At 41.8% G+C, this 26,544-nt stretch overlaps 3 protein-coding genes across 8 annotated transcripts; 1 reads left to right on the forward strand and 2 right to left on the reverse strand.

Annotated features, from left to right (window-relative positions):
- Positions 1 to 8,104: 8,104 nt before the first annotated feature.
- Positions 8,105 to 13,875, forward strand: LOC106585453 (serine/threonine-protein kinase N2). The gene is made up of 17 exons (XM_014171673.3): positions 8,105 to 8,264; positions 8,482 to 8,704; positions 8,812 to 8,958; positions 9,224 to 9,333; positions 9,572 to 9,715; positions 9,823 to 9,898; positions 9,997 to 10,177; positions 10,359 to 10,500; positions 10,672 to 10,761; positions 10,857 to 10,948; positions 11,059 to 11,235; positions 11,426 to 11,488; positions 11,573 to 11,649; positions 11,774 to 11,916; positions 12,114 to 12,221; positions 12,392 to 12,472; positions 12,617 to 13,875. The coding sequence occupies exons 3-17, from the start codon at positions 8,826 to 8,828 to the stop codon at positions 12,818 to 12,820; spliced, it is 1,821 nt and encodes a 606-aa protein (XP_014027148.2). The 5' UTR covers positions 8,105 to 8,264; positions 8,482 to 8,704; positions 8,812 to 8,825; the 3' UTR covers positions 12,821 to 13,875.
- Positions 13,816 to 15,797, reverse strand: zdh12 (Probable palmitoyltransferase ZDHHC12). 6 transcript variants are annotated; one of them, XM_014171382.3, is made up of 5 exons: positions 15,612 to 15,797; positions 15,224 to 15,357; positions 15,038 to 15,118; positions 14,717 to 14,883; positions 13,816 to 14,571 (listed from the first exon to the last, which is right to left on the reverse strand). In XM_014171382.3, the coding sequence occupies exons 1-5, from the start codon at positions 15,706 to 15,708 to the stop codon at positions 14,256 to 14,258; spliced, it is 795 nt and encodes a 264-aa protein (XP_014026857.1). In that variant the 5' UTR covers positions 15,709 to 15,797; the 3' UTR covers positions 13,816 to 14,255.
- A 149-nt stretch (positions 15,798 to 15,946) lies between these two features.
- Positions 15,947 to 23,048, reverse strand: LOC106585451 (mitochondrial adenyl nucleotide antiporter SLC25A25-A). Its single transcript, XM_014171664.3, has 10 exons — positions 22,782 to 23,048; positions 21,264 to 21,390; positions 21,044 to 21,131; positions 20,805 to 20,919; positions 19,294 to 19,452; positions 18,486 to 18,638; positions 18,193 to 18,300; positions 17,842 to 18,009; positions 17,600 to 17,750; positions 15,947 to 17,433 (listed from the first exon to the last, which is right to left on the reverse strand). The coding sequence occupies exons 1-10, from the start codon at positions 22,938 to 22,940 to the stop codon at positions 17,249 to 17,251; spliced, it is 1,413 nt and encodes a 470-aa protein (XP_014027139.1). The 5' UTR covers positions 22,941 to 23,048; the 3' UTR covers positions 15,947 to 17,248.
- Between the last annotated feature and the right edge of the window lie 3,496 nt (positions 23,049 to 26,544).

A 26,544-nucleotide genomic window follows, 5' to 3' on the forward strand; every position in this document is an offset into this window, starting at 1 on the left:
TGTAAATTGTTTTAATTATGTGTATATAGGACACATTGTATGCTAGCAGTTCAACTGGAGTTAGCATGCTAGAATCCCAGCTATTTATAACCAAATACTGTAGAAATGTAATTCCCACCACAGGTCATTACCACCACATAATGAACTGTGATGGTAAGGACAGAATGTGATGGTAATGACAAAATGTATTAGTTCATACGTTTTTACTTACATTAAGACCTGAAAAGACACACAAACTACACATATTATCATGGTTAAATTGAAATTGAATACTTATTTGCTAAATAAGACCATTACATTTTGTATTATGTTAGGATGATTGAGGGATTTTGATGTCTATTTATGTGACTTACTATGGTTACTGACAAGGACATACACTATATTTGCAAAAGTATGTGGACACCCCTTCAAATTAGTGGATTCGGCTATTTCACCAACACCTGTTGCTGAAAGGTGTATAAAATAGAGCACACAGCCATGCAATCTCCATAGACAAAATTGGCAGTAGAATGGCCCGTACTGAAGAGCTCAGTGACTTTCAACTGGTACCGTCATAGGATGCCACCGTTCCAACTAGTCAGTTCGTCAAATTTCTACCCTGCTAGAGCTGCCCCCGGTTAACTGTAAGTGCTGTTATTATGAAGTGGAAACATCTAGGAGCAACAACGGCTCAGTCGCCAAGTGATAGACCACAGAGGGCTGAAGCGCGTAAAAAGTGTGTCTTCGGTTGCGATACTCACTACCAAGTTCCAAACTGCCTCTGGAAGCAAGGTCAGCACAATAACTGTTCGTCGAAGGCTTCATGAAATGGGTTTCCATGGCAGAGCAGCCGCACACAAGCATAAGATCACCATTCGCAATGCCAAGCGTCTGCTGGAGTAGTGTAAAGCTAGCTGCCATTGGACTCTGGAGCGTTCTCTGGAGTGATGAATCACGCTTCATCATCTGGCAGTCCGACGGACGAATCTGAGTTCGGCGGATGCCATGAGAACGCTACCTGCCCAAATGCATAGAGCCAACTGTAAAGTTTGATAGAGGAGGAATAATGGTCTGGAGCTGTTTTTCATGATTCCGTCTAGGCCCAGTGAAGGGAAACCTTAACGTTACAGAACACAATGACATACAGAAATGGTTTGTCGAGATCGGGGTGGAAGAACTTGACCGACCTGCAAAGAACCCTGACATCAACCTCATTGAACACCTTTGGGATGAATTGGACCGCAGACTGCGAGCCAAGCCTAATCGCCCAACATCAGTGCCCGACCTCTCTAATGCTCTTGTGGCTGAATGGAGGAAGGTCCCTGCAGCAATGTTCCAACATCTAGTGGAAAGCCTTCCAAGAAGAATGGAGGCTGTTATAACAGTAAAGGGGTGACCAACTCCATGTTAATGCCCATGATTTCGGAATGAAATGTTCGAAGAGCAGGTGTCCGCATACTTTGGTTCATGTAGTGTATATTAACAAAATCAAACAAGATCCTTTAAGATACCAGGAGTATCTTTTAAGAAACAAAAAGAAAGATACCTGTAAGGGGTGCGTACTGGCAGCAGAGAAGTCAGATGCAGGAGAGCAAAAACTGTGGTTCCAATGGCTCAGTTTAATAATAAAAACCCACCGGATTACAGAACAATAAGAAATGGGTACATAACCCGACGCACACCAGAACATAACGTGCGCAAGCACTTACAAACAAACAATACTGGACAAGGACATGTGGGGAACAGAGGGTTAAATACACAACATGTAATTGATGGGATTGAAACCAGGTGTGTGGGAAGACAAGACAAAACAAATGGAGAATGAAAGGTGGATCGGCGATGGCTAGAAGACCGGTGACGTCGACCGCCGAACGCTGCCCGAACAAGGAGAGGGACCGACTTCGGAGGACATCGTGCAATACCTCAAGAGAAAATAAAGTGTTGAACTGAAATCCATCTCACAACTTTCCCAGCGAGAAAAAATTAAAAAAAGGAGGCCATAGGAAATAAACCAAAGAAACAGAAGATCAACTACCAGAAAATAGTGGTTATGGAGTCATACCTGTCAAGGAACACACCACCACACTCACCTGAAGTCTTACAGCTTCAGAATGATGACCTAACTGCCCCTCAAATGACTCCACATCTATGTGATTGTTTTGGCCCATAGACCGTAATAATTCAATAAACAGAAGCAGACAAAGCACAACCTCCACTTCCACCTGCTCAGCACCGCAGCCATCTCCTAGCTCAATACAGCCCATTGCAGACATACATGAGGGACTTTCCACAATAAGTTGGGTGAATTTTGGCCCATTCCTCCTGACAGAGCTGGTGTAACTGAGTCAGGTTTGTAGGCCTCCTTGCTCGCACACGCTTTTTCAGTTCTGCCCACAAATTTTCTATATGATTGAGGTCAGGGCTTTGTGATGGCCACTCCAATACCTTGACTTTATTGTCCTTAAGCCATTTTGCCACAACTTTTGAAGTATGCTTGGGGTCGTTGTCCATTTGGAAGATCCGTTTGCGACCAAGCTTTAACTTCCTGACTGATGTCTTGAGATGTTGCTTCAATATATCCACATCATTTTCCTGCTTCATAATGCCATCTATTTTGTGAAGTGCACCAGTACCTCCTGCAGCAAAGCACCCCCACAACATGATGCTGCCACCCCCATGCTTTACGGTTGGGATGGTGTTCTTCGGCTTGCAAGCGTCCCCCTTTTTCTTCCAAACATAACAATGGTCATTATGGCCAAACAGTTTTATTTTTGTTTCATCAGACCAGAGGATATTTACGACAATGCTAAGTCATTACAACAATGCTAAGTCGTTACCATCACGGTACATATTTATGAGGAAAAGTTGTGTTAAATTACAATTGATATTGATGATTTTTCCCATATGTGAACCTTCATTTCTAAAATAATGTAAAAAATTGATATTTTGATGTGGTAAATACATGTTCCTGAGTATCATCATGGCATATATGGACATTTAGACATGATGAATACATATAATTAAGAAAACCTCAAAATAGTAAAAAAATACATGATCTAAAAAAAAATTGAAATGTTATATTAACAATTTCTGTAATTTTCTTTTCAACTAAAATAGCAAATCTTATGACGTGGTGGTAGTGACATTTTCCCTCTGGTATTTGGGGAAACCAATAAAAATCGTTATATTCTTAAATAGAATGGTCTCAGCCACTATTAGATCTTGTTTCCAGACAGAGTGAAGAAAATATTCAGATAGATAAAAAGCAGTTCAAGAGGTTTCATTTTAAATAACATTTAACATCCAAAAGTGCCCGTATTTGCAAAATCAACCATATAGTCACCTGATTTGATGGCCCCTAAAAAAAATATTTTGGTCCCTGGCTGCCTTGCCAACGTTTAGCTGAACATAGTAATTCCTTGCTCGTTCTTACATCTGTCACCCAGTGCTTATCCCACACTTCTCCTAGCATAGTGTAAAAATTATAACATTAAGCTATTTTATAAGTGCACATATTTTTACAATTATTACACTGCATGCATCCCATTTAAAACTGGACTTAAAGACATGTCCTTCTGCATAAAGAGCTGCAGCTGACTCCCAGGAGCATTTGATGTATGTCCCAGGCGCTCCCCCATGCTGGAATGGGTTTAGAAAGACTCTAGCTGGATACTCTCTGCCTGTCCTGTGGAGAGCGTCTCTGTGTTTGTCTTTGGTTGGTGACAGAGAGGAACATGTGGTTCTGCACTGGCCAATGCTGAGCCTGGACAGGGACATCAGCACTCACAGACTAACAGCAGTGTTGGCACAGCAGAGGGATCCCTGCCACCCCTGCAGGAAGCCTACACAGGAAAAACACAGTGAGAGAGAGAGAGAGAGAGAGAGAGAGAGGGAGGGGTGAGAGAGTGATTAGTAACAGAAAGAAGAGGAGAACAGGATGCAGTGGAAGAGGGATTTTGCAGAGCAGTCAGCAGAGAGGCGAAAACAAACACAAGGAAAGACTGCTGTGTGACCAGATTCACAAGATGTAAAGCAGCTTCAGGAGGAACCCTGCCTGCTTGTTTGCCACTGATGCTCTCTGCAATAACAACAGTAGAGGACTTGTTGTGTTTTCAAGGATAGTGAAGGTGGAGAGGTGCAATGTGAGAAGCCCTCCTGTGGCCAAGAGGATGACAAATTAGCCCTTATTCAGCAAGGAGAGACAGGAGTGCTCCGAGGTTAGTGAAGTGCATGGTCATACTACTGTTTTCACCTGGTTTAGGCATGTTTGTATTATTATTTTAGCTCATACATCCATTTTTTCAGATTGGACACGGGCAGAGCTGAGACTTACACAGATGCTTCTTGTTTTTCAGTTTCTCATTCACCACTATTTTATGAGTCAGACAGACTATCAGAGTATTTCTTTCCTTGGATCAATAAACATGGATCAGGTTTTGTTCAGGTGTACTGTACTGGACTGGGTGTGTTTCCGCATCATTGTGTTGGTGTTATTATCACTTTCCAGGATCTGGAGATGCTGTCTACAGCTCAGCAGATGCTGCAGGACAGCCGTTCCAAGATCGAGCTGATCCGAATGCAGATTATCAAAGTCACCCAGACTGGTGTTGGGGATGGGAGCAGCAACCATGACAGCACCAATCATGGAGGTCAGAGCTTTATGGTACAGTTTAGTTAGGTGATCATGGTTACAGTATACAGTTAACTCAATCCACATCTTTGCACAGAATTTAAAATGCTATCAGGATTGAACTGCCATCAGATAGGTTACTGCCTTGTATCTTACTATAATTTGTTAGGTACAGTGCATTCGAAAAGTATTCAGACCCCTTTACTTTTTCCACATTTTGTTACGTTACAGCCTTATTCTAAAATTGATTAAGTAAATGTTTTTACTCATCAATCTACACACAATACCCCATAATGACAAAGTGATAACAGGTTATTATTAAAAATAAAAAACAGAAATACCTTATTTACATAAGTATTCAGATCCTTTGCTATGAGACTCGAAATTGAGCTCAGGTGCATCCTGTTTCCATTGATCAACCTTGAGATGTTTCTACAACTTGATTGGAGTCCACCTGTGGTAAATTAAATTGATTGGACATGATTTGGAAAGACACATATCTGTCTATATAAGGCTCCACAGCTGACAGAGCCAAAACCAAGCCATGAGGTCTAAAGGAATGGTCTGTAGAGATAGGATTGTGTCGAGGCATAGACCTGCGGAAGAGGACAGAATATTTTCCCCAAGAACATAGTGGCCTCCTTCATTCTTAAGTGGAAGTAGTTTGGAACCACCAAGACTTCCTAGAGCTGGCCGCCCAGGCAAACTGAGCAATCGGGGGAGAAGGGAGGTGACCAAGAACCCGATGGTCACTCTGACAGAGCTCCACAGTTTCTCTGTGGAGATGGGAGAACCTTCCAAAAGGACAACCATTTCTTCAGCGCCAATCAGGCCTTTACAGTATTAGTGGCCAGATGGAAGCCATTCCTCAGTAAAAGGCACATGACAGCCCACTTGCACTTTACCAAAAGGCACCTAAAAGACTCTCAGACAATGAGAAACAAGATTCTTTGGTCTGATGAAACCAAGATTGAATGCCAAGCGTCACGTCTGGAGGAAACAAGGCACCGCTCATCACCTGACCAATACCATCCCTATGGTGAAGCATGATGGTGGCAGCATCATGCTGTGGGAATGTTTTTCAGCGGCAGGGTATGGTAGACTAGTCAGGATCCAGAGAAAGATGAACAGAGAAAAGTACAGAGAGATCCTTGATGAAAACCTGCTCCAGAGCGCTCAGGACCTCAGACTGGGGTGAAGGTTCACCTTCCAACAGGACAATGACCCTAAGCACACAGCCAAGACAACGCAGGAATGGCTTCGGGACAAGTCTCTCAATGTCCTTGAGTGGCCCAGCCAGAGCCCGGACTTGAACCTGATCGAACATCTCCGGAGAGACCTAACAATAGCTGTGCCATGATGCTCCCCATCCAACCTGGCAGAGCTTGAGAGGACCTGTAGAGAAAAATGAGAGAACTCCCCAAATACAGGTGTGCCAAGCCTGTAGCATCATACCCAAGAAGACACAAGGCTGTAATGCTGCCAAAGGTGCTTCAACAAAGTACTCAATAAAGGGTCTGAATACTTATTGTAAATGTGATATTTCAGTGTTTTATTTTTTATTAATTTGCAATCATTTCTAAAAGCCTGTTTTTGCTTTGTCATTTTGGGATATTGTGTGTAGATTAATGAGGAAAAAAACTATTTAATACATTTTAGAATAATGCTGTAACATAACAAAATGTGGAAAAAGCAAAGATGTCTGAATACTTTCCGATGCTCTGTAGTTCCAGTGTTTGTTTTGCTCGCTATTTTATATGCTGGTACAGTGAGGGAAAAAAGTATTTGATCCCCTGCTGATTTTGTACGTTTGCCCAATGACAAAGAAATGATCAGTCTATAATTTTAATGGTAGGTTTATTTGAACACTGCGAGACAGAATAACAACAAAAAAATCCTGAAAAACGCATGTCAAAAATGTTATAAAATGATTTGCATTTTAATGTGGGAAATAAGTATTTGACCCCTCTGCAAAACATGACTTAGTACTTGGTGGCAAAACCCTTGTTGGCAATCACAGAGGTCAGACATTTCTTGTAGTTGGCCACCAGGTTTGCACACATCTCAGGAGGGAATTTGTCCCACTCCTCTTTGCAGATCTTCTCCAAGTCATTAAGGTTTCAAGGCTGACGTTTGGCAACTCGAACCTTCAGCTCCCTCCACAGATTTTCTATGGGATTAAGGTCTGGAGACTGGTTGGCCACTCCAGGACCTTAATGTGCTTCTTCTTGAGCCACTCCTTTGTTGCCTTGGCCGTGTGTTTTGGGTCATTGTCATGCTGGAATACCCATCCACGACCCATTTTCAATGCCCTGACTGAGGGAAGGAGGTTCTCACCCAAGATTTGACGGTACATGGCCCCGTCCATCGTCCCTTTGATGCGGTGAAGTTGTCCTGTCCCCTTAGCAGAAAAACACCCCCAAAGCATAATGTTTCCACCTCCATGTTTGACGGTGGGGATGGTGTTCTTGGGGTCATAGGCAGCATTCCTCCTCCTCCAAACACGGCGAGTTGAGTTGATGCCAAAGAGCTCCATTTTGGTCTCATCTGACCACAACACTTTCACCCAGTTGTCCTCTGAATCATTCAGATGTTCATTGGCAAACTTCAGACGGGCATGTATATGTGCTTTCTTGAGCAGGGGGGCCTTGCGGGCGCTGCAGGATTTCAGTCCTTCACGGCGTCGTGTGTTACCAATTGTTTTCTTGGTGACTATGGTCCCAGCTGCCTTGAGATCATTGACAAGATCCTCCCGTGTAGTTCTGGGCTGATTCCTCACCGTTCTCATGATCATTGCAACTCCATGAGGTGAGATCTTGCATGGAGCCCCAGGCCGAGGGAGATTGACAGTTCTTTTGTGTTTCTTCCATTTGCGAATAATCGCACCAACTGTTGTCACCTTCTCACCAAACTGCTTGGCGATGGTCTTGTAGCCCATTCCAGCATTGTGTAGGTCTACAATCTTGTCCCTGACATCCTTGGAGAGCTCTTTGGTCTTGGCCATGGTGGAGAGTTTGGAATCTGATTGATTGATTGCTTCTGTGGACAGGTGTCTTTTATACAGGTAATAAACTGAGATTAGGAGCACTCCCTTTAAGAGTGTGCTCCTAATCTCAGCTCGTTACCTGTATAAAAGACAACTGGGAGCCAGACATTTTTCTGATTGAGAGGGGGTCAAATACTTATTTCCCTCATTAAAATGCAAATCAATTTATAACATTTTTGACATGCGTTTTTCAGGTTTATTTTGTTGTTATTCTGTCTCTCACTGTTCAAATAAACCTACCATTAAAATTATAGACTGATCATTTCTTTGTCATTGGGCAAACGTACAAAATCAGCAGGGGATCAAATACTTTTTTCCCTCACTGTATGATTATTAAAAATGTAAGACCACTGAAAATGACAACTGTATTATCTGTGTGAGGATATATCATAATGCTTTCTCTTTGCAGTCTAAGTCTTAACTTGGCCTGTTTTCTCATGCATCATTGATCCAGAAGGAAGTACCCCAGTGGGTGTAAATCCCCTGGACATCCATGTGGCTGAGTTAAAACACTATGTCCAGAGAGAGACAGAGGTGGTGAAGGTGGCCAGGGATGTGGTGAAGCAGCTTGAGGAGCTGCCATCCCAGGACCAATTGGCCCTGGCTGAGGTGGGCTAGCTAGGATGTATCTATAAACTATTATTGTTTTACAATTCTATTTAAAAACATTCTAAAAACAACCTACAAAATTAGTATAATTTCAGAGGGACTAATTGAATATTTTGTACAATTAGTTAGTTTGAGAGTGGAAATAGTCTTGGTTAGAACATTTGTTTTTGTGCCTGTGCTATGCATGTATGAGAAAATGCATAAATCTCTCTACCAGGCCCGGTCCCGTGTGCAAGACTCTTCTCAGAAGCTAGATCTTCTGCGACTTTCTCTGGAGCACCGCCTGGGGGAGTCATCTCAGGAGGCTCTCCGGGAGCCTGTCACCAAACAGGGGCTCCCTACAGTATCCCCACCCCCCGAGGGACAACAGCAAAATTGCCTACTTTGCTCCTTCCCCTCCTCCACCTCCTCATCCTTTCTCAAGCCGGCCTCCCTAACAGGTAACTACTCTCTTCAAACCTTACAGGTATTGTATGTCTGTTTATGGAAGCAGAATGATAATGTTTATTTTAAGGCCTGTTCTCCTGATACATGTAATATTTTACAGGCACACTTGAGGTCATGCTTCTGGGATGTGAGGACTTGCTGAAATCACTGCCAGGACGAGGCCAAATAACCAGTGGATCGTCTTCTCCGGATAGCCCACCAGATTTCACTGTCAACAGCCAACCTGATCACACAGAAAACCTCTCCTGTAAGTCCCCATATAAAGGACCTTAGCCCTACTCAACTCTTTAGTGTTAGATTCAACATCCACTACCTCCTCTTCTGCAGGGGAGTGTACTGCGTCTGTATCGTATTAGGGTTAGTGCCCAGAGGGCCAGTGACTTTGTGTTGAAGCTGTGGTTGTTGCATTTGAATATCCCAAGTACTGTACCTGTAGAACCATCTCTCCTAAATGTTATTGTAGTCATGGAAGTACAGTATAGGACAGTAATATCAGACTTTCTGTCTGGCAGTGGAGATAAGTGCAGTGTTGAAACTGGATAACAGAGTGGTGGGTCGCACCCATTGGAGACCTTTGAGCAAGCAGGCCTGGAGACAAAGCTTCAGTATCCAACTGGAGCGGGTAAGTAGTGTCAATGGAGTGGGAAATTGATACAACCAGTTGAAGTGGAAGAGGTGACTGGTTGAGGCAGAGTTCTTTTAACTGAACACCAGGAGGAACCATTGTACTTCACATAACTGGTTGTATGGGAACTCTATGGAATTGTTGTACATAGTCTGAAATTGTCTGTATTGGTAAAATACCATATCATTTCCCAGTTGGGAGATTGCACATGTATTTCATCTTTGTGCCCCCACAGTCTCGGGAGCTGGAGATTGGGATCTTCTGGCAAGACTGGAGGGTGATGTGTGCAGTCAAGTACCTGCGCCTGGAAGAGTTCCTGGACAACCAACAACATACCCTGTGTTTGTGCCTGGAGCCCCAGGGAACACTCTTCACTGAGGTCTGATTCCTTTATATTTCTGAATGTGAGATGGCTTCGCCAGAGTTCGGTCTATCAACCAGATACCCATATGTAACAAGCTACTTGTTTTTCTGGTGGCTTTGCAGATTACGTTTGTCAACCCTGTGATTGAGCGCCAACCCAAACTAAGGCGTCAGAGGTGCATTTTCACAAAAGAGAAAGGTACTGTATGTAACCTGTCTGCGGTCACAGATCAAATAGACCTACTCATGTTACTGTTGATGATAAGTGTTGATGGGTGTTCCTGTCCCTCCACTCAGGGAAGAACTTCCTTCGTGCTGCCCAGATGAACATGAACTTTGCCACATGGGGTCATCTGATGATGAGTGTCCTGCCTCAATGTTCCTTTACCACTTTGAGTCCGTCTACTTCCTCTGATGGTGTGGTCAACCCCCCACCTTCTACCAATAAGGCCACTCGGTCAACCCCCCTACTGCCAGGGTGAGAAAGAACACAGTGCTGCCCATGGAAACACAATTAAGAACTTAGTAGAAACAGTAAAATAAGTATTTAGTGTAGTGTATTTATAAGAATATTTGGTTATGGGAGTATATGTAATATCTTTATCATTGCATGATTTCCCTGAATATATGACCATCACTGTGTTTCTCTATATCTGCAGTGAAGTGCCGGTGATTAGTCTTAACATAAGTGAGGAGCGTTTAGCATTTAAAACATTTAGCGTTGACCAAGGAAGAAACATCCCCAACACGGTGTCAACAGCACAGAAAACACCACCTATGCCTACTCTGACAGAAAAAGAGGTGAACACCCATACCAGCTCCACTAAACATAAAATGGTGGTTCCAGTCTATTGTCATCTTGTTAAAGTAAACTGCATATAGTGCATTGGTAGACTTGCTATTTGAATAAATGACTGGCCTTGATTTCTTCATGATTCTACCTTCGTAGCATATCTGTCTGTCTCTTTTCAGTCCTCCATTGAAAACTACACAGAGAGAACAAGGATGCAGATGGAAGATTTCAAATGTATCTCTGTCCTGGGAAGAGGACACTTTGGAAAGGTCCAGACTTTTTTGCCAACACGACATTATATTACAGTACTATATGATTTTGCACAACCTACTGCTTCATGTACGCCAATGTTCACCCTATCCAGGTACTTCTAGCTGAGTTTAAGAAGACAGGAAAACTCTATGCCATTAAAGCCTTGAAGAAGAGGGATATTGTAACCCGTGATGAAGTGGACAGGTTAATGTTCTTTATTGGGACATATACCATACAATGAATAGGCTTGCTCACCTTACCCACAGATAATAACTTATTTACAGTAAGAAATGCTCTTTCTGATGCCTTCACAGTCTTATGTGTGAGAGGAGGATCTTCGAGATGATCAACGCATCGAGGCACCCTTTCCTGGTCAACCTGCACGGCTGTTTCCAGACCAGTGAGCATGTTTGTTTTGTCATGGAGTACTCACCAGGAGGAGACCTCATGATTCACATCCATAATAACGTCTTCTCTGAGTTGCAGACCAGGTGAGTTTTACCCGACAAGCACGCACACATACACACATACACACACACACACACACACACACACACACACACACACACACACCACACACACACACACACACACACACACACACACACACACACACACACATGCACGTGCCATTAAAAAACTATTTGGACAGTGAAAATGTGTGTTTTCTTTGTGTTACAGGTTCTACTCAGCCTGTGTTTTGCTGGGTCTAGAGTTCCTGCATCTGAATAAGATAGTTTATCGGTGAGTCGTGTCTATGAGTCATATTAACCAGCACTTAATACAGCTCTGGCTGCAGCTTATTTAATTTGCATGTGTTTTTCATAGAGATTTGAAGTTAGACAACTTGCTGATGGATGCAGACGGATTTGTTAAAATCACAGACTTTGGACTTTGTAAAGAAGGTAAAATTATGGTTTATTATATCTTACGACAGGGTTTGTGGTTATGTGTGGAAATTACATATGACAAATTGTATGTGTGTGAGCATTTAGTTAAATGCTGCTCCATCTGTTGTTGTACTGGCAGGGATGGGGCATGGCGACCGGACATCAACATTCTGTGGAACCCCAGAGTTCCTGGCACCTGAGGTGCTTACTGATGATAACTACACACGAGCTGTGGACTGGTGGGGCATGGGCGTCCTTATCTTTGAGATGCTTGTGGGAGAAGTAAGTCATCAACAGACCAGAAACACACTCCATAAAACACAGTCATAGATTTTTGTAAACAACAACAACAACAACAACAAAAACAGTCACAAATCAATAATAACAGCACAAATACACAGAAATGTAATGCTTTATAGTTTCAATGACTGGTGGTCGTATATCAGAATAAAGGCTTCCCTCTCTCCATTTTGTGCCAGTCTCCATTCCCAGGAGAAGATGAAGAGGAGGTGTTTGACAGCATAGTTAATGATGATGTTCAGTATCCTGGATGCCTCTCTCCAGACTCCATCTCCATCATTCAAAAGGTAACAACCTCCCCTTTCTCTGCTCATTCTGTCTCTCATATTTTTTATATATTCGGAAACCGTTCGGAAACCGTTCAGAAATACTTTTGTTATGAAAATATCAGTGTTTGTTTTTAACCATCCCCCTGTCTGTACATGCTGATCCCTAATCAAACCCCTCCTCCCTGCAGCTTCTTAAGAGGAATCCAGAGAAAAGGCTGGGAGCCGGAGAAGGGGACGCAAATGAAGTCAAGGGAGAGAAATTCTTCAAGGTAATTTAGTTCAAATCAAATAATTTTCAATCAATGCTTTTAGATATACTGTAAATGCATCAACCTTATATTTGACATGCTTGTAGGAAAATAACTTATATTTTGCAATTTAACCTATATGTACTGTATCTATTTGACAAACAGACTATAGACTGGGATGCACTGCTAGCTAAAAAAGTGAAACCTCCGTTCCTGCCAAAAATTAAGGAGTCTGTGGATGTCAGTAACTTTGACAGCGAGTTCACGAGTCTCCAGCCGATCCTGTCACCTCCTCCTGTGTCCTGCAGCCTCTCCCCTGAGCAGCAGGAGGCCTTCGCAGATTTTGACTTCTCAGCCCTGCATGGATGAAGCAATCAGAGACCAGGGTTGCATCCAGCTCATGAAACGGTTGCATGAACAGTTCCATAGCACAACCTTTTCATAACTGACAATAACTGAATGTAGCTCGCCCCAATGGTACATGTAGATGAGGCGGACTGTCCTCACTGCCATCAAAAGCCATCATCAACAAACCTAACCATGCAGGATATGGGATATCTGCAGGTGGAAAGTAATTTGAATGCAACCCTGGTATTTCTGTGCAATGAATTCGTCTGACGGCCAGGTTCTATGACTGTTTCATTGTTTATAGTACCCAGTGATATCCAAACATTAACACTAGTGTGTAATGCTCTGGATTTCACTCAAATAAATTGGCTGCCATCTATGAAACATAATGGATTTGATGAGAGGTCTAATGTGGACAGAATTTGAGCATGCTTTGTGGCCTTTGCTTATTTTGCTATTATCAGATAACTGTTCCCTTCAGAGAGGTACACGCTGCCATTTCTATGCATCACTGTGAGAGGCTTTGCCCACTGCCTTGACTGAGCAAATGAAAAAGGCTGTTTATTCCTGTTACAATATGTCTTTTCAAAATGTTGTTCTGTGTGAAGATGAAAAATGCCATGTTCTCATACCTGGGTCCAGTCATTCCCTACCAATGTGTTTAACTACTAACTCCTACTAACATATCTACCTTCTACCTACCAGCCAATTTATTATTTTTAGTGTGACTAAAATGTGCATGGCACACTTGTTGTGAACTTAGTTTTATGTAGACATTTTCATGAGAGAAGCCATTAAATAAGGTAGCCATATTTATGAATAAACCAATATTGTGGGATTGAGCACTTAATGCAATAACGAGTGAGATTGTGAAGTGAGAGGCTGATAGTTGATTATGATAGAAATAGTATTTATTTTGCTAATAAAACGGTTCAATAGTTGCTGCTAATAATTATGCATTACTGTATGAATGTATGTGGATTACAACAAAGAAATGTAAATGAGAAAAATGCATATTCGTTGAAATCATTAGTTTTATTGTGTTGTCTATGTCAATAAATACAAAAATATGAATACATTATTTCCAATTAATGAAAGAGTGAAAAGTTTTATCAAAGAATACAGGTAAAAATTCTAACGTTTCAACATATTATAAAACAGAGTACTAAAGTTAATGCATAACATTTTTGATCAACACCTTTCAATATTACAGTACATCATTAGTTCAACATGGCAAAATAGCATACTCAATGACTCACGATAAACTGTCACTCAGTTAAACAAAACAATAAAAAAAATACCTAGAACCATGTATTACATAAATATCAAAACATTAGGCAACTTCAACTTTGCAAAAAATCTAAATGATGGGGAAGCAGAATGGAAGGCCTACGAGGTGCCACGACCCTGGCTTAATCCTATAGCCTGGTATGGGCATGTGGTCTGTAGAGTGAGGTCAGACGTGATTGTGGCTCCCTCTGTAGTACACCTGCTCCCACACCACAGTTCGGCACATGCAGAAGAAGTCCCACAGATTACAGAGAATGCCACGATCAAAGGGGTTCTCCTCGTCACTGTAGCTCTTCAGGTAGGAGATCCGGTGGCGGGACATGAACTCCCAGGTGGTGGAGTTGATGGAGATCAGAAAGAGGTGGCAGCCCAGGAGCAGGACCACCACCAAGGACAACACACCTACAACACACAGCGATGCCAGCAGAAACCCATTCACAATGAGCCACAGTTTCCAAGTGTCAGAAGAATGGAAACCTGACCTGAAAGACAGAGTACATCAAATTATATTGACATCAATAATACAACAAGGGAACTATTGTGTATGTGGGACAAATAGTATTTCATCTACATCGCAATAATAATACCTCATAGCTACTTTCATCAGGTTAAATCACCTACACTCACCAAGCAATCTGCAGTGCCCAGAGTAGAGCAAGCAGCTGAACAGCCAGATAGATGATGAAACAGCGGTGGTTTCTCTCACCCACACAATTCTCTATCCACGGACAGTGATGGTCAAACCGCCGCACACAATGTTTGCAGGCCTGGCAGTGCTTAGCTCTCATGGGCTGCTGCTTGAGACAAAGAGGAGAGAACAAGGAGTCATACATACTAACAACAACATAGCACACCCCCAATATGTCATCTCATCTGTGATCCAAGATTATAGTTATAAGTTATTAATGATCTAACTGCAACTGGATGGTATTCTACCTGCTGTCCTACCTGTAGCAGACAGTAGCCACACCGGCGCAGGCGAGGTATGGGGTTTTGAGGGATCATCTCCTCCAATTCTTCACCTGAGCCCTGGCCATACTCACACATTCAAAGGCAAAAATAGTGTAATATCAGTATGGAATACATCTTATCAAAAGGGGTTTTGGGGCAGGGTTGATGGGGGTTAAGGCTCACCTTAACACTGTCAGAAAGAACAAAGCCCGGGTCCATCAGAGAGACAGTGAAATACAGCATCACTGACAGCAGGACCAGCAAGGAAAACACTACAGGCTGCATCAACTCTCCATTCTCCCTTTGTCTTCGGAGATCTTAACAGGCAAGATATAAACTCACTTAAACACCACATAAATCCAACACGTGGAAGGTTGTGTTGTTAAAATTACTATTGTATTCGCTGTGACTAAAATATATGGCTGAGAGCAACTACTTTATCTAGCCTGCAAGCTATCAATAGTATTGTTGTCGTAATGTGACAGTCTCCAGTCTGTGTTGCCTGGTAAGCTAACGTTAGCGAACTAAATGGCTAATCAATATGGTTCGCCTCGAAGAGAAGCTAACTTACCGGTGTCATGTAAGAATAGTATCAGTGTAATAACCCATGTTAGGATGACATGTGCGGTCCTAATTAGAAAACCAGATCGAAACACGTTTTTAAACATCGTTGCATGATTGAACGAACACTAGCTAGCAAAGTCACCCAGCTAGTTTTATTTGCGACTTCCTGTTTTGGTACTGCATGTCGTTGGTGTCAAACGTAGTACTGAAATCAATGGGGGGGGGGGGGGGGGGGGGGAAGGGTGGTGTCAATTCTAAAATCGGAATCGTTTTAATAAAAGACCCTTATTGAATATCCAGCCACAAGGGTACACACGTAAGGAGTCAAGAAATACACGTGAATATTATACAATACTTTTAATTTATTTGCTCAAAGAACATTGTACAAAATGGTTCATAAAAAAAATGTTTAATAATTAAATTATTATTTACAAAAGTTGAAGTGAATTCCCAGTTTCAATCTAAAGTTAATGCAAAACACTCAAAAGTGTCTCCAGTATGAATTAAAGTGCATTAGTATTGCTCATCGATCTTCTCAAAGCGCTAAAATCATGTTTGGTTTTAGGTATAAAGACATTGATTAAGTGTCCTGACAACCAAGACTCTCCTGTCCTTCACTTGAGCTCAAATACAGAGATTTGCACTCAACACAGAAGTAATTATTGTGCAGTTCCATAATAAACAACTAAATGTAAACGGACAAACTATTACAGTTATATATTAAGTGAAAAATATGCAGGATGGACTCAAGCAATAATTTATTGCATGGTTTCCATTGAAAACATTTACAAATACATGCTCTTCAACATTGCATAAGAAGCCAATGTGATCTTATTTTGCAAACACACCCACAATACTTGTACATATGTCTCTTCAGTTAGTTATCCATAACAATCAAACCTATGAACATAAAGACAGTTAGTGCTGTGTTCTGAACAAAAAACAGACATGCCATTCTTAACTGTCATACCCAGACAATAAAAAAAAATAAATAAATGGCAGTGTGAATAAATTGTCTATCTGCACCAAGTGAGAAGGGGAAATAATCACCACGCGCTTTTTCCCAATTCCTTATATTCATGGAACATTAACAAATATATCAGGCAAATGTGGGGGGGCAAACCAATAACTACTCAGAAAAACCATTAATGCTAAGGAAAATGTCTGAATACATCATGTTAGTCAAAAACATTTGTTGTGCATTGGGCATAACTGAAGTAGTTTCTGCTTAATGAGTCTGGTGTAGTTTGCACTGTTGCATAGCCTAATTTACTGAGTGAAACCAAAGAGAGACAGGAACATTCTTACAGAGGCACTAAACCACAAACTGGCAACAGCAAGAATTGGTCCCCAATTATAGAGTTGCTAACCAACATTCATTGTCAAATTCTGGTAATAACTCAACAATTGATCTTCTAAAATAAACAATTAAATAATAGTAGAAATAGCAATATTGAGGGACGCCGCCCCCCTCCATTTCAGCTCACAGAGTTGATACCTTTTCTTTTCATTCTATTGTCCCTTGTTCTACTCCATCTTCTGGCATTCACAGAATGAGATGATTCCTTAGCCTCAACTTGGAGGGATCACACACACACACACAGCTTTCAAAGCTGAACAATTCAGATGTCGTGAGTCACCTTCTCATCGCGACTTAACTCCCAGCGACATCTTCAGGTTCTCATACACCACATAGCTGATGCTGACAGCTGGAATGACCTTCAGGAAGTTAGGGGCCAGGCCCCTGTAGAGGCCAGTGGCCCCTTCTGTCTGAATGATTTGTTTGAAGAGCCCTGACATTGTCATCTGTGGGCTGCCCTCCATCATGGCTATAGGAGAGACATGGCACACGGTCAGCATTAGAGCCAAAGATGAATACAAAGGAACAGCAAACCTGGTAGTTATTTATAACTGCATCTCAATAAAATAAGGAAGATTTAATATATTTGAAATAATTTAAGCAGTGTAAATTAGGTGTAGTGTTGAAGGTCTCACCTTGTGCCTGCATGCGGGTCCTGACCAGGGCTAGGGGGTAACTGGCCAGCTGACCACAGGAGCTGGAGACTGTGCCACAGCCAAGCAGAACTAACACTCCCGGGTCAGTACTTTTGGTACCACACTTTTCTAACCATGAGTTCTTCAATGTCTGTGGAAAAAAGAACAGTCAGAGAATTCCAAATGGAGCATATAATGCAGTGAAAACAGCTCTGTAAAGTCATATCCGGGTCTCTTCTTACCTCATACACAGCCAGGTCGATTCCAGCGTAGGGGATGATGCCCATCATGTTGGGGATAAAGCCCTTGTAAAAGGCACCCAGTCCCTCTCTCCTGAAGATTTTCTTTGCACAGTCAGAGATGCCAGAGTACTGACCTGTCTTTCGCAAGGCAAGCCGTGTTTTCAGAACCTTGTGTTCAGAAATGAAAGACTATGAAAATCTAGCAGGTGGCATGTAATCAGATTGAAAACATTGGCAATACTAACTTATTTGCAAATCAATCATGCATTTTTGTCCTTTCTATCCGGACAACAATAATAGATGTAATCATTCCAGGTCTATGCTAGGGGGGGATGATTGATGGCTGCTCACCTCCATGGGGTAGATGGTGCTCTGAGCGATGACTCCAGCCATAGATCCAGCAACAAAACGCTCCAGGATGCCAAGTGTCTCCTTATCACTGCCAATCAAACGCTTGATCTGTGCCAGAGAGTGTTTCAGTTGAAAAGGAGAGAAAATAAGATGGGGCAGACACTGGTTAGAACATGAACTTGGTCCTCACATCAGAAATTGAGATTAAGGAATTATAGTAATGGTTTATATATCATTTTTTATAATAGAAATAGAAATTCTCTAAATTAAGAAAATGATATAGGAGCAAATACCTGCTCATAAGCCATGAACTTAAGGGCTGTTTCAGGTGCAATTTTGACGATGTTCATTCCGTTCCCTCTCCACAGCGACCTCATCCCACCTTCTTTGATCATCTGGGTGAGCCCACTCATGATGCACATGTTGTTGCTACTGGAACCATGGACCTGACAAATAAAGAATATCAATGTTTATCATACAGAAGTCACATGAACAATAACACAATTAGGGCTGTATTCTGAATTGAGATCTGTGCGCTTAACTCAAATGTTCATGCACGTCTTCCATTGACGACAATTAATGATTTACATGAAAGTCGGGCCTTTTATTCTGATAACATTTCTTCAGTTATCAGGCATAGGCATTGAGAATGGGAACATATTTGCTCAACGGGGGGGGGGGAATCAGTGTGGAACAAGTCAGTGTTCTGGTATCAGTTGTACCAACACAAAGATTACGCTAGACGACTTGTTCAAACAGACCCATTAACGCCAATCGGGTTACTGATCCCCACATTGCTATCACGTAAAAGCAGATCTAATCTCTCCTGATGCAGCCAATCACAACTCACCAGAGACGATGTGCTGGCTCTTAGCCACTAACATTGGTCAGCTGAATGAGCCGGTGGGAACGAACAGCCCCCAGGACTCTTGCCCTCTGTTCTGGCACTAATCTACGTACTCATTAAACCATGTATGGCTCTTAGGTAATCAATGAATAGGTAATTGAGGGCTAGGTGTACCATTACTTGGACTCAAACTGTTGTTGGGAATACAGGGCTGTCATACTATCTATTAAGACAGTAGATCAAGGGCTTCTTACCTGCATGAGTACTTTGAGTCGGTCTAAGGGGGCGGTGAATGTTCGGGACACTGCTCCTGCACCTCCGCCTGCAACCAGATGCCTCCACCACATTCCTGTCAGTTTTTCCTCTGTTGTGAAGTCATCAGGCACCATCAGATTCTCACCTACATCAAAGAGCTACAGAGAGCAGAAAGATATAGAACATGAGTATTACTTTACACTATTAGCTTCTCTTTTGGGCCAAAAGACATTGGAGTTATCTAAGAGCAGTTTGGAAGTATAAATATAGTCAAGCTATACAATTTTTTTTTTTAAAGGGGTGACTGGACATTTTTCAGTGTATGTGATTTCTAAGGCCCCATGTATACACAAACCTTTCATCTAGAGGTTGGGACAGGGAAGAGTGGTATTGACAGTGAAATGTGCAGTGTGTGTCTGCCCTCATCCCTCAAAACATAGGTCACCGGTCATGAGGCTTTAGGTCAGTGATTACTTCATGTTCTGTGTTAGGAAGCAAGTTGAATTCTGTTGTTTCCTGCTCTGTTATTTCTGGGACATTTCTTTGTAATCTGATATCAAACCAGAGAGAACATAAGGGCGCTTGTGCTTTGATGTCATGGTTCAGACTGCTGAGGGTATAGAATGGAGTGCATGTTCGCTTCTTGTAAAGCTGTCTATTACATAATGACAATGAGTCAGCCAGCGAGACTCCCCTCTCTAGACATAGCTTTGGGTACAAGTCCCTATAGAGGTGCCTTTGCAAAGCCCAAGTCAGAGTACAGGCTCTATCCCCCTGAAGCTTTACCATGCCAGAGATGAATCACCAGCTGAAAACTATTTCATGATCGCCAAGTTGATATTAAAATCATGTTATATAAGTGTGAGTAACACTACTGGCATGAGATGGTCAGGCCAAAGTGACTTGAGTGAATGCCGTGGGACATTTTCCTAGGTCTTTGTTTTAGGTGGTCATCCCATCTCCAAGCAATGCTTCTGAATACTTTTTCCCCCAGCTCGGCTTATAAATGTTGTTCTGTAGCTCTCGACACATAGGAAAGGTAAACAGGCTAAGATTTAGAGCTGGCTTTTCTTATTAAGACATACTGTATTTCATTACCCCACCCGCATGCTGCCCAAGAACACACTGTCCTGTGAAAGTGCTTCTGGATACCGAGGGGATCATTTGAGTGTCCTCTTAACACTTTACAAACGTAATAAACATTTTACACGAGGGATAATTAAAATTGTAATCAACATTTGATATACAAGGGGGTAATTCATGAATCATGTAAGTCATGACATTACATTGAGTGTTCCTGTCCTATTTAAACACTAATAAGACTTAATTGGTGACGCACGTCCATTCACAGTGTTAATCTATGTAATAGGATTAACATCCCCATTCACAATTTTGAACTTTCAGGGATTTTGTCAGTGGATACAGAGTGTACTCAAATTAATGTGAAATAGAATTGTTCCCTGCTTGGTGGATAGCTAGTTCACAGCCCCCGTCCTCCAACCCTCCTCACCGTGGAGTGTTTCCAGTAGAGGGTGATCTCAGGGATGTTGTTCTCTTTGGGCTGTAGCAGAGGGTCGTTGCTCCACTCATTCCAGTCGATGGTCATTGTGCCATTCTTATCCATGCTATTGACAAAATTGAAAACAAAACCATAAACTCTTGAGAATATGAATCAAACTGGTAACAAAAGATATACCGACAAGATTGACCAAAATCTTAAGGGAATACTGCTCCATCCTAATATCTTACCTTTGTAGGATCTTCTCGGCATGCTGTCGTGATATGTGAACACCAAGGTCCTGGAGTGACTCCATGATCTCCTTAGAATATATTTTACCTGAATCACAATGGAAGACGACAATTCATCACCAATCAGAATTCCACCTAAATCAGAACAAAACATTTGATTTGTAGGGTAGCTAAGGCATGTCCCCAAACTGTAACAGCTGATTTGTGGATAATTGCATACCAGCTCTCCTTCTGTCCAGGCTCTTGAAAACAAGTTTCAGGTCTTTCTCATGATCTTGCAAATAGTTCACAAATTCCTCGAAGACCATCTGCCCATCCAGGTCCTTATCTGCACTTTTCACTGCTTTCTGCAGATGCAAACAAAACCAAATGATCGACAACAGTGGCAAGGCACACTGACCTGCTTTCTATTATCAGACATTATAGAGGGGCCCATTGAAAATCAATCAACTGTAGTAAAGCCAAGACTGGGGGCTTTTCTGGATGGGGATAATACTAATGGAATGTATTGTAAGCACCTGGAAGGAGGGTAATGTGTGAATAATGTCATTCTCAATGGTGTCAACACCTTAATGTCCAGTCACGACAAACCATTTCAGCAATGTCTCTGAGAGGCAAAGACCACAAAGGTCATATGTTGAAAGCATGCTGACTCAAATCTAGGCTAACCTGTCCTACATTCACTGTCAAATGTGACATATGGCTGGATAGAATGAATGTACTCTATGGGAACACTGTCACATACTGTGGTTCAATACAGTAAATCAAATATCAACACCGGCCCTATTTTAGACTAGGTAGACAGGCTTAGTGTGAGTTTGCCGGATATAGATAGATGTCCCAGGCACTATTACCCAACCCTGAAGACATGAGGGCTCAAACCACAACGCCAAACTCTGCAAGCAACACCATGCCTTGCCTATGATAAGTGGGTCAAACAGTCTTGGGGGTCTTGAAGCTCCAGCCAAGTCTTGCATGCAGTTATTTAATCATTCCATCATCTTCCAGTGATTTCTTCAAGCTAATTTGCAACCCTGAATCCGATGGTTTAGGGCTCCAGGTCAATGATACTTGATTATATCAATAAGAGGGTCTTGCTGGCCAATAGTTTTAATTTGCAAGCCCTAGGAACCATCAATGTGTAGCCAAACAATAATAATCCATCTATGCACTATTTGATCTTTTGATGATAAATAGTTGAGTTATGCAATGAACTTTAACACCTTCATGAAGTAATTCATTTAAAAAATATATTGAGGAACATCATTATGTTTAACATTATGTTCAGATAGGAGCACTAAATTGCATGGGAGTACTGGGTAGGTGTAGAGTTTGAATAACCTTAGCGCGATCTGGGAAAGGTCCCAAAGAATCCGTTTATACTTTTCCTTTCGACAAACGCATAGCCCATTTATAAAATGTATTTATTAAAAAGTCATTTTAAACCCAACTGTAAACACACTGTTAACCTTATGCCCAACTTTAAATTAAGACCAAAAAGGAAATTTTAGTTATGAATTGTTACTTTATAGGCCATTTTGACTTTGACTGTGGTAACCGTGACAAACCGCGAGTACAGGAAGGGGTTTGTACTTCCAGGAAACTACGACAGTATGATCGTTACAAAAATGTGTAATTTTGAGGAATAGCCAAATCCAACACTCAAAATGTAAAACTTGATGTGAACCCCCCCGAAGCATAAAGACATGCAAGTAAAATAATATACTGCAAGTTTTACCTTTCTCCATTTCCGATAAGTAGAAAACTCTTGTGAAGGTAGAAACACACTCAATTTGAAGAGCGATTTCAACTCTGATGGTAGTCCATTGGACTCAAAATACTCGAATTCAGTCGCATCCGAATTCGGAACAGGCACATAAAGGCACAGGCCAAGCATATTTAAAGTAAAGGTAAACACGTTCCACAATAAATAAATAAATATCTAGTAAGTACACCAAAGACTGTTCAACTTCGCGTGTTCATACTAAAATGCCGGTAAGGAAGTGCGTCGTGTTATAGAAACCCATGAAACCACTCCCTTTTAAAAATAGATCTATTTCATTGGCTCCTACAATGCATTTTTTCCCCCCCACTCGGTAACGTAATTTGCTCGACCCACCACTGTATCATTCCATTGCGCCCTTTACGCAAGATCAAGGCCAATGACCCCGCCCCCCCCATAGAATAAATCCCTTTCCTGCTTCAAACTACTGTTTGTTATTCCTATATATGACCTACTTTTCTTGTTTCACCTAGTAAGCTATACATTTGGGAAAATATCTCATTTGGCCCTGTTTGGTCTCACTTGATATAAAGATTAGTCATGTCTTGATTGGAATTTGTGTGAGGCCAGTCGGCTATTTTGCAGTCTTCCACTGGGCTACATGATGATATACTGTACAGTGTGGCCAAAAGTTTTGAGAATGACACATTAATTTCCAAAGTTTGCTGCTTCAGTGTCTTTAGATATTTGTCAGATGTTACTATGGAATACTAAAGTATAATTACAAGCATTTCATAAGTGTCAAAGGCTTTTATTGACAATTACATTCAGTTGAAGCAAAGAGTCAATATTTGCAGTGTTGACTCTTCTTTTTCAAGACCTCTGCAATCCGCCCTGGCATGCTGTCAATTAACTTCTGGGCCACATCCTGACTGATGGCAGCCCCTTCTTGCATAATCAATGCTTGGAGTTTGTCAGAATTTGTGGGTTTTTGTTTGTCCACCCGCCTCTTGAGGGTTGACCACAAGTTCTCAATGGGATTAAGGTCTGAGGAGTTTCCTGGCCATGGACCCAACATATAGATGTTTTGTTCCCCGAGCCACTTAGTTATCACTTTTGCCTTATGGCAAGGTGCTCTATCATGCTGGAAAAGGCATTGTTCGTCACCAAACTGTTCCTGGATGGTTGGGAGAAGTTGCTCTCGGAGGATGTGTTGGTACCATTCTTTATTCATGGCTGTGTTCTTAGGCAAAATTGTGAGTGAGCCCACTCCCTTGACTGAGAAGCAACCCCACACATGAATGGTCTCAGGATGCTTTACTGTTGGCATGACACAGGACTGATGGTAGCTCTCACCTTGTCTTCTCCGGACAAGCTTTTTTCCGGATGCCCCAAACAATCGGAAAGAGGATTCATCAGAGACAATGACTTTACCCCAGTCCTCAGCAGTCCAATCCCTGTACCTTTTGCAGAATATCAGTCTGTCCCTGATGTTTTTCCTGGAGAGAAGTGGCTTCTTTACTGCCCTTCTTGACACCAGGCCATCCTCCAAAAGTCTTCGCCTCACTGTGCGTGGAGATGCACTCACACCTGCCTGCTGCCATTCCTGAGCAAGCTCTGTACTGGTGGTGCCAATATCCCGCAGCTGAATCAACTTTAGGAGACGATCCTGGCGCTTGCTGGACTTTCTTGGGCGCCCTGAAGCCTTCTTCACAACAATTGAACTGCTCTCCTTGAAGTTGTTGATGATCCGATAAATGGTTGATTTAGGTGCAATCTTACTGGCAGTAATATCCTTGCCTGTGAAGCCCTTTTTGAGCAAAGCAATGATGACGGCACATGTTTCCTTGTAGGTAACCATGATTGACAGAGGAAGAACAATGATTCCAAGCACCACCCTCCTTTTGAAGCTTCCAGTCTGTTATTCGAACTCAATCAGCATGACAGAGTGATCTCCAGCCTTGTCCTCGTCAACACTCACACCTGTGTTAACGAGAGAATCACTGACATGATGTCAGCTGGTCCTTTTGTGGCAGGGCTGAAATGCAGTGGAAATGTTTTTGGGGGATTCAGTTCATTTGCATGGCAAAGAGGGACTTTGCAATTAATTGCAATTCATCTGATGACTCTTCATAACATTCTGGAGTATATGCAAATTGCCATCATACAAACTGAGGCAGCAGACTTTGTGAAAATTAATATTTGTGTCATTCTCAAAACTTTTGGCCACGACTGATGTCATTTGAATTATTATTTTTTGAAAATATGAATCATTGTTTGTCATTCTCTATTGTCATTCAAAGTTGATGGATTCTACCAACAGACTGAATAATGGCAAATACATTCAAAGATGGCCTGAGTTCAACCAACATATCATAATAGCAACTTTCTGAGAATGTCCAGCTTATACAGAACAGACAAGCAGTTCCTTGAACCTGTATGTTCCTTGGATTATTATTCAGCCCGTTAGTAACAATGTTTACAACTCTAGGAATTCTGAGATAAGATGATAAAAGGAACGTCAAGTTATGTGTTGAATACCAATATTCTAGGAGGACTACATAGCAGAATTGATGCAGTAAATGGGCTGTGTGATAATTTGCTTTTCTCTCGCACTAAAGAGAATAAAAAGTAATCAACAGATTTAAAACTTTTAATATGTGCATTTTTATATTATTTTTTTACATGGGGGTTGTATGTCCTGCAAAGGTCTGCACTTGTCCCACCAGACACTAAAGAACATCATGAAGTTGTGTAGTAGAATGATGAAAACATGCCCAGATTTAAATGCCAGGGGACCAGCGCCAAGTACTATTTGCGTTTGAAAGTGTCATGTTGCATTTGAACCATTGTTGACATTTTGTTGGTGGTCCAGTCTGAGGGTATGCACAAATTATGGAGTGTGGAAGTAGAAAACACAGAGAGGTGCTGCAGATAATTAGCAGAGACAAGTGCAGGTAATTATATAAACAGTAATAACATGTTTTGCAGGATACGTTTTATGGAACCCATTGGTCTATTGACATGGGTAGCCCTTCCCTGCAGTCAGATTTCCTAGTGGCCTCATGGGTGGAATGTTAGTAATGTTAATTATGAAAAAATATTAATATTTTGTCAAACGGTTTTGTTATATTTCAGTCTTCTGTGATGTACAGTAGGTGGAAAAAGTATTTGATCCCCTGCTGATTTTGTACGTTTGCCCACTTAAAGAAATTATCGGTCTATAATTTTAATGGTAGGTTTATTTGAACAGTGAGAGACAGAATAACAACAAAAAAATCCAGAAAAACGCATGTCAAAAATGTTATAAAATTATTTGCATTTTAATGAGGGAAATAAGTATTTGACCCCTCTGCAAAACATGACTTAGTACTTGGTGGCAAAACCCTTGTTGGCAATCAGACGTCAGACGTTTATTGTAGTTGGTCACCAGGTTTGCACACATCTCAGGAGGGAATTTGTCCCACTCCCTTTTGCAGATCTTCTCCAAGTCATTAAGATTTCGAGGCTGACGTTTGGCAACTCGAACCTTCAGCTCCCTCCACAGATTTTCTATGGGATTAAGGTCTGGAGACTGGCTAGGCCACTCCAGGACCTTAATGTACTTCTTCTTGAGCCACTCCTTTGTTGCCTTGGCCGTGTGTTTTGGGTCATGGTCATGCTGGAATACCCATCCATGACCCATTTTCAATGCCCTGGCTGAGGGAAGCAGGTTCTCACCCAAGATTTGACGATACATGGCCCCGTCCATCGTCCCTTTGATGCGGTGAAGTTGTCC

Source organism: Salmo salar, chromosome 24 (assembly GCF_965601325.2).
Source record: "Salmo salar chromosome 24, fSalSal1, whole genome shotgun sequence".
NCBI lineage: Eukaryota > Metazoa > Chordata > Actinopteri > Salmoniformes > Salmonidae > Salmo > Salmo salar.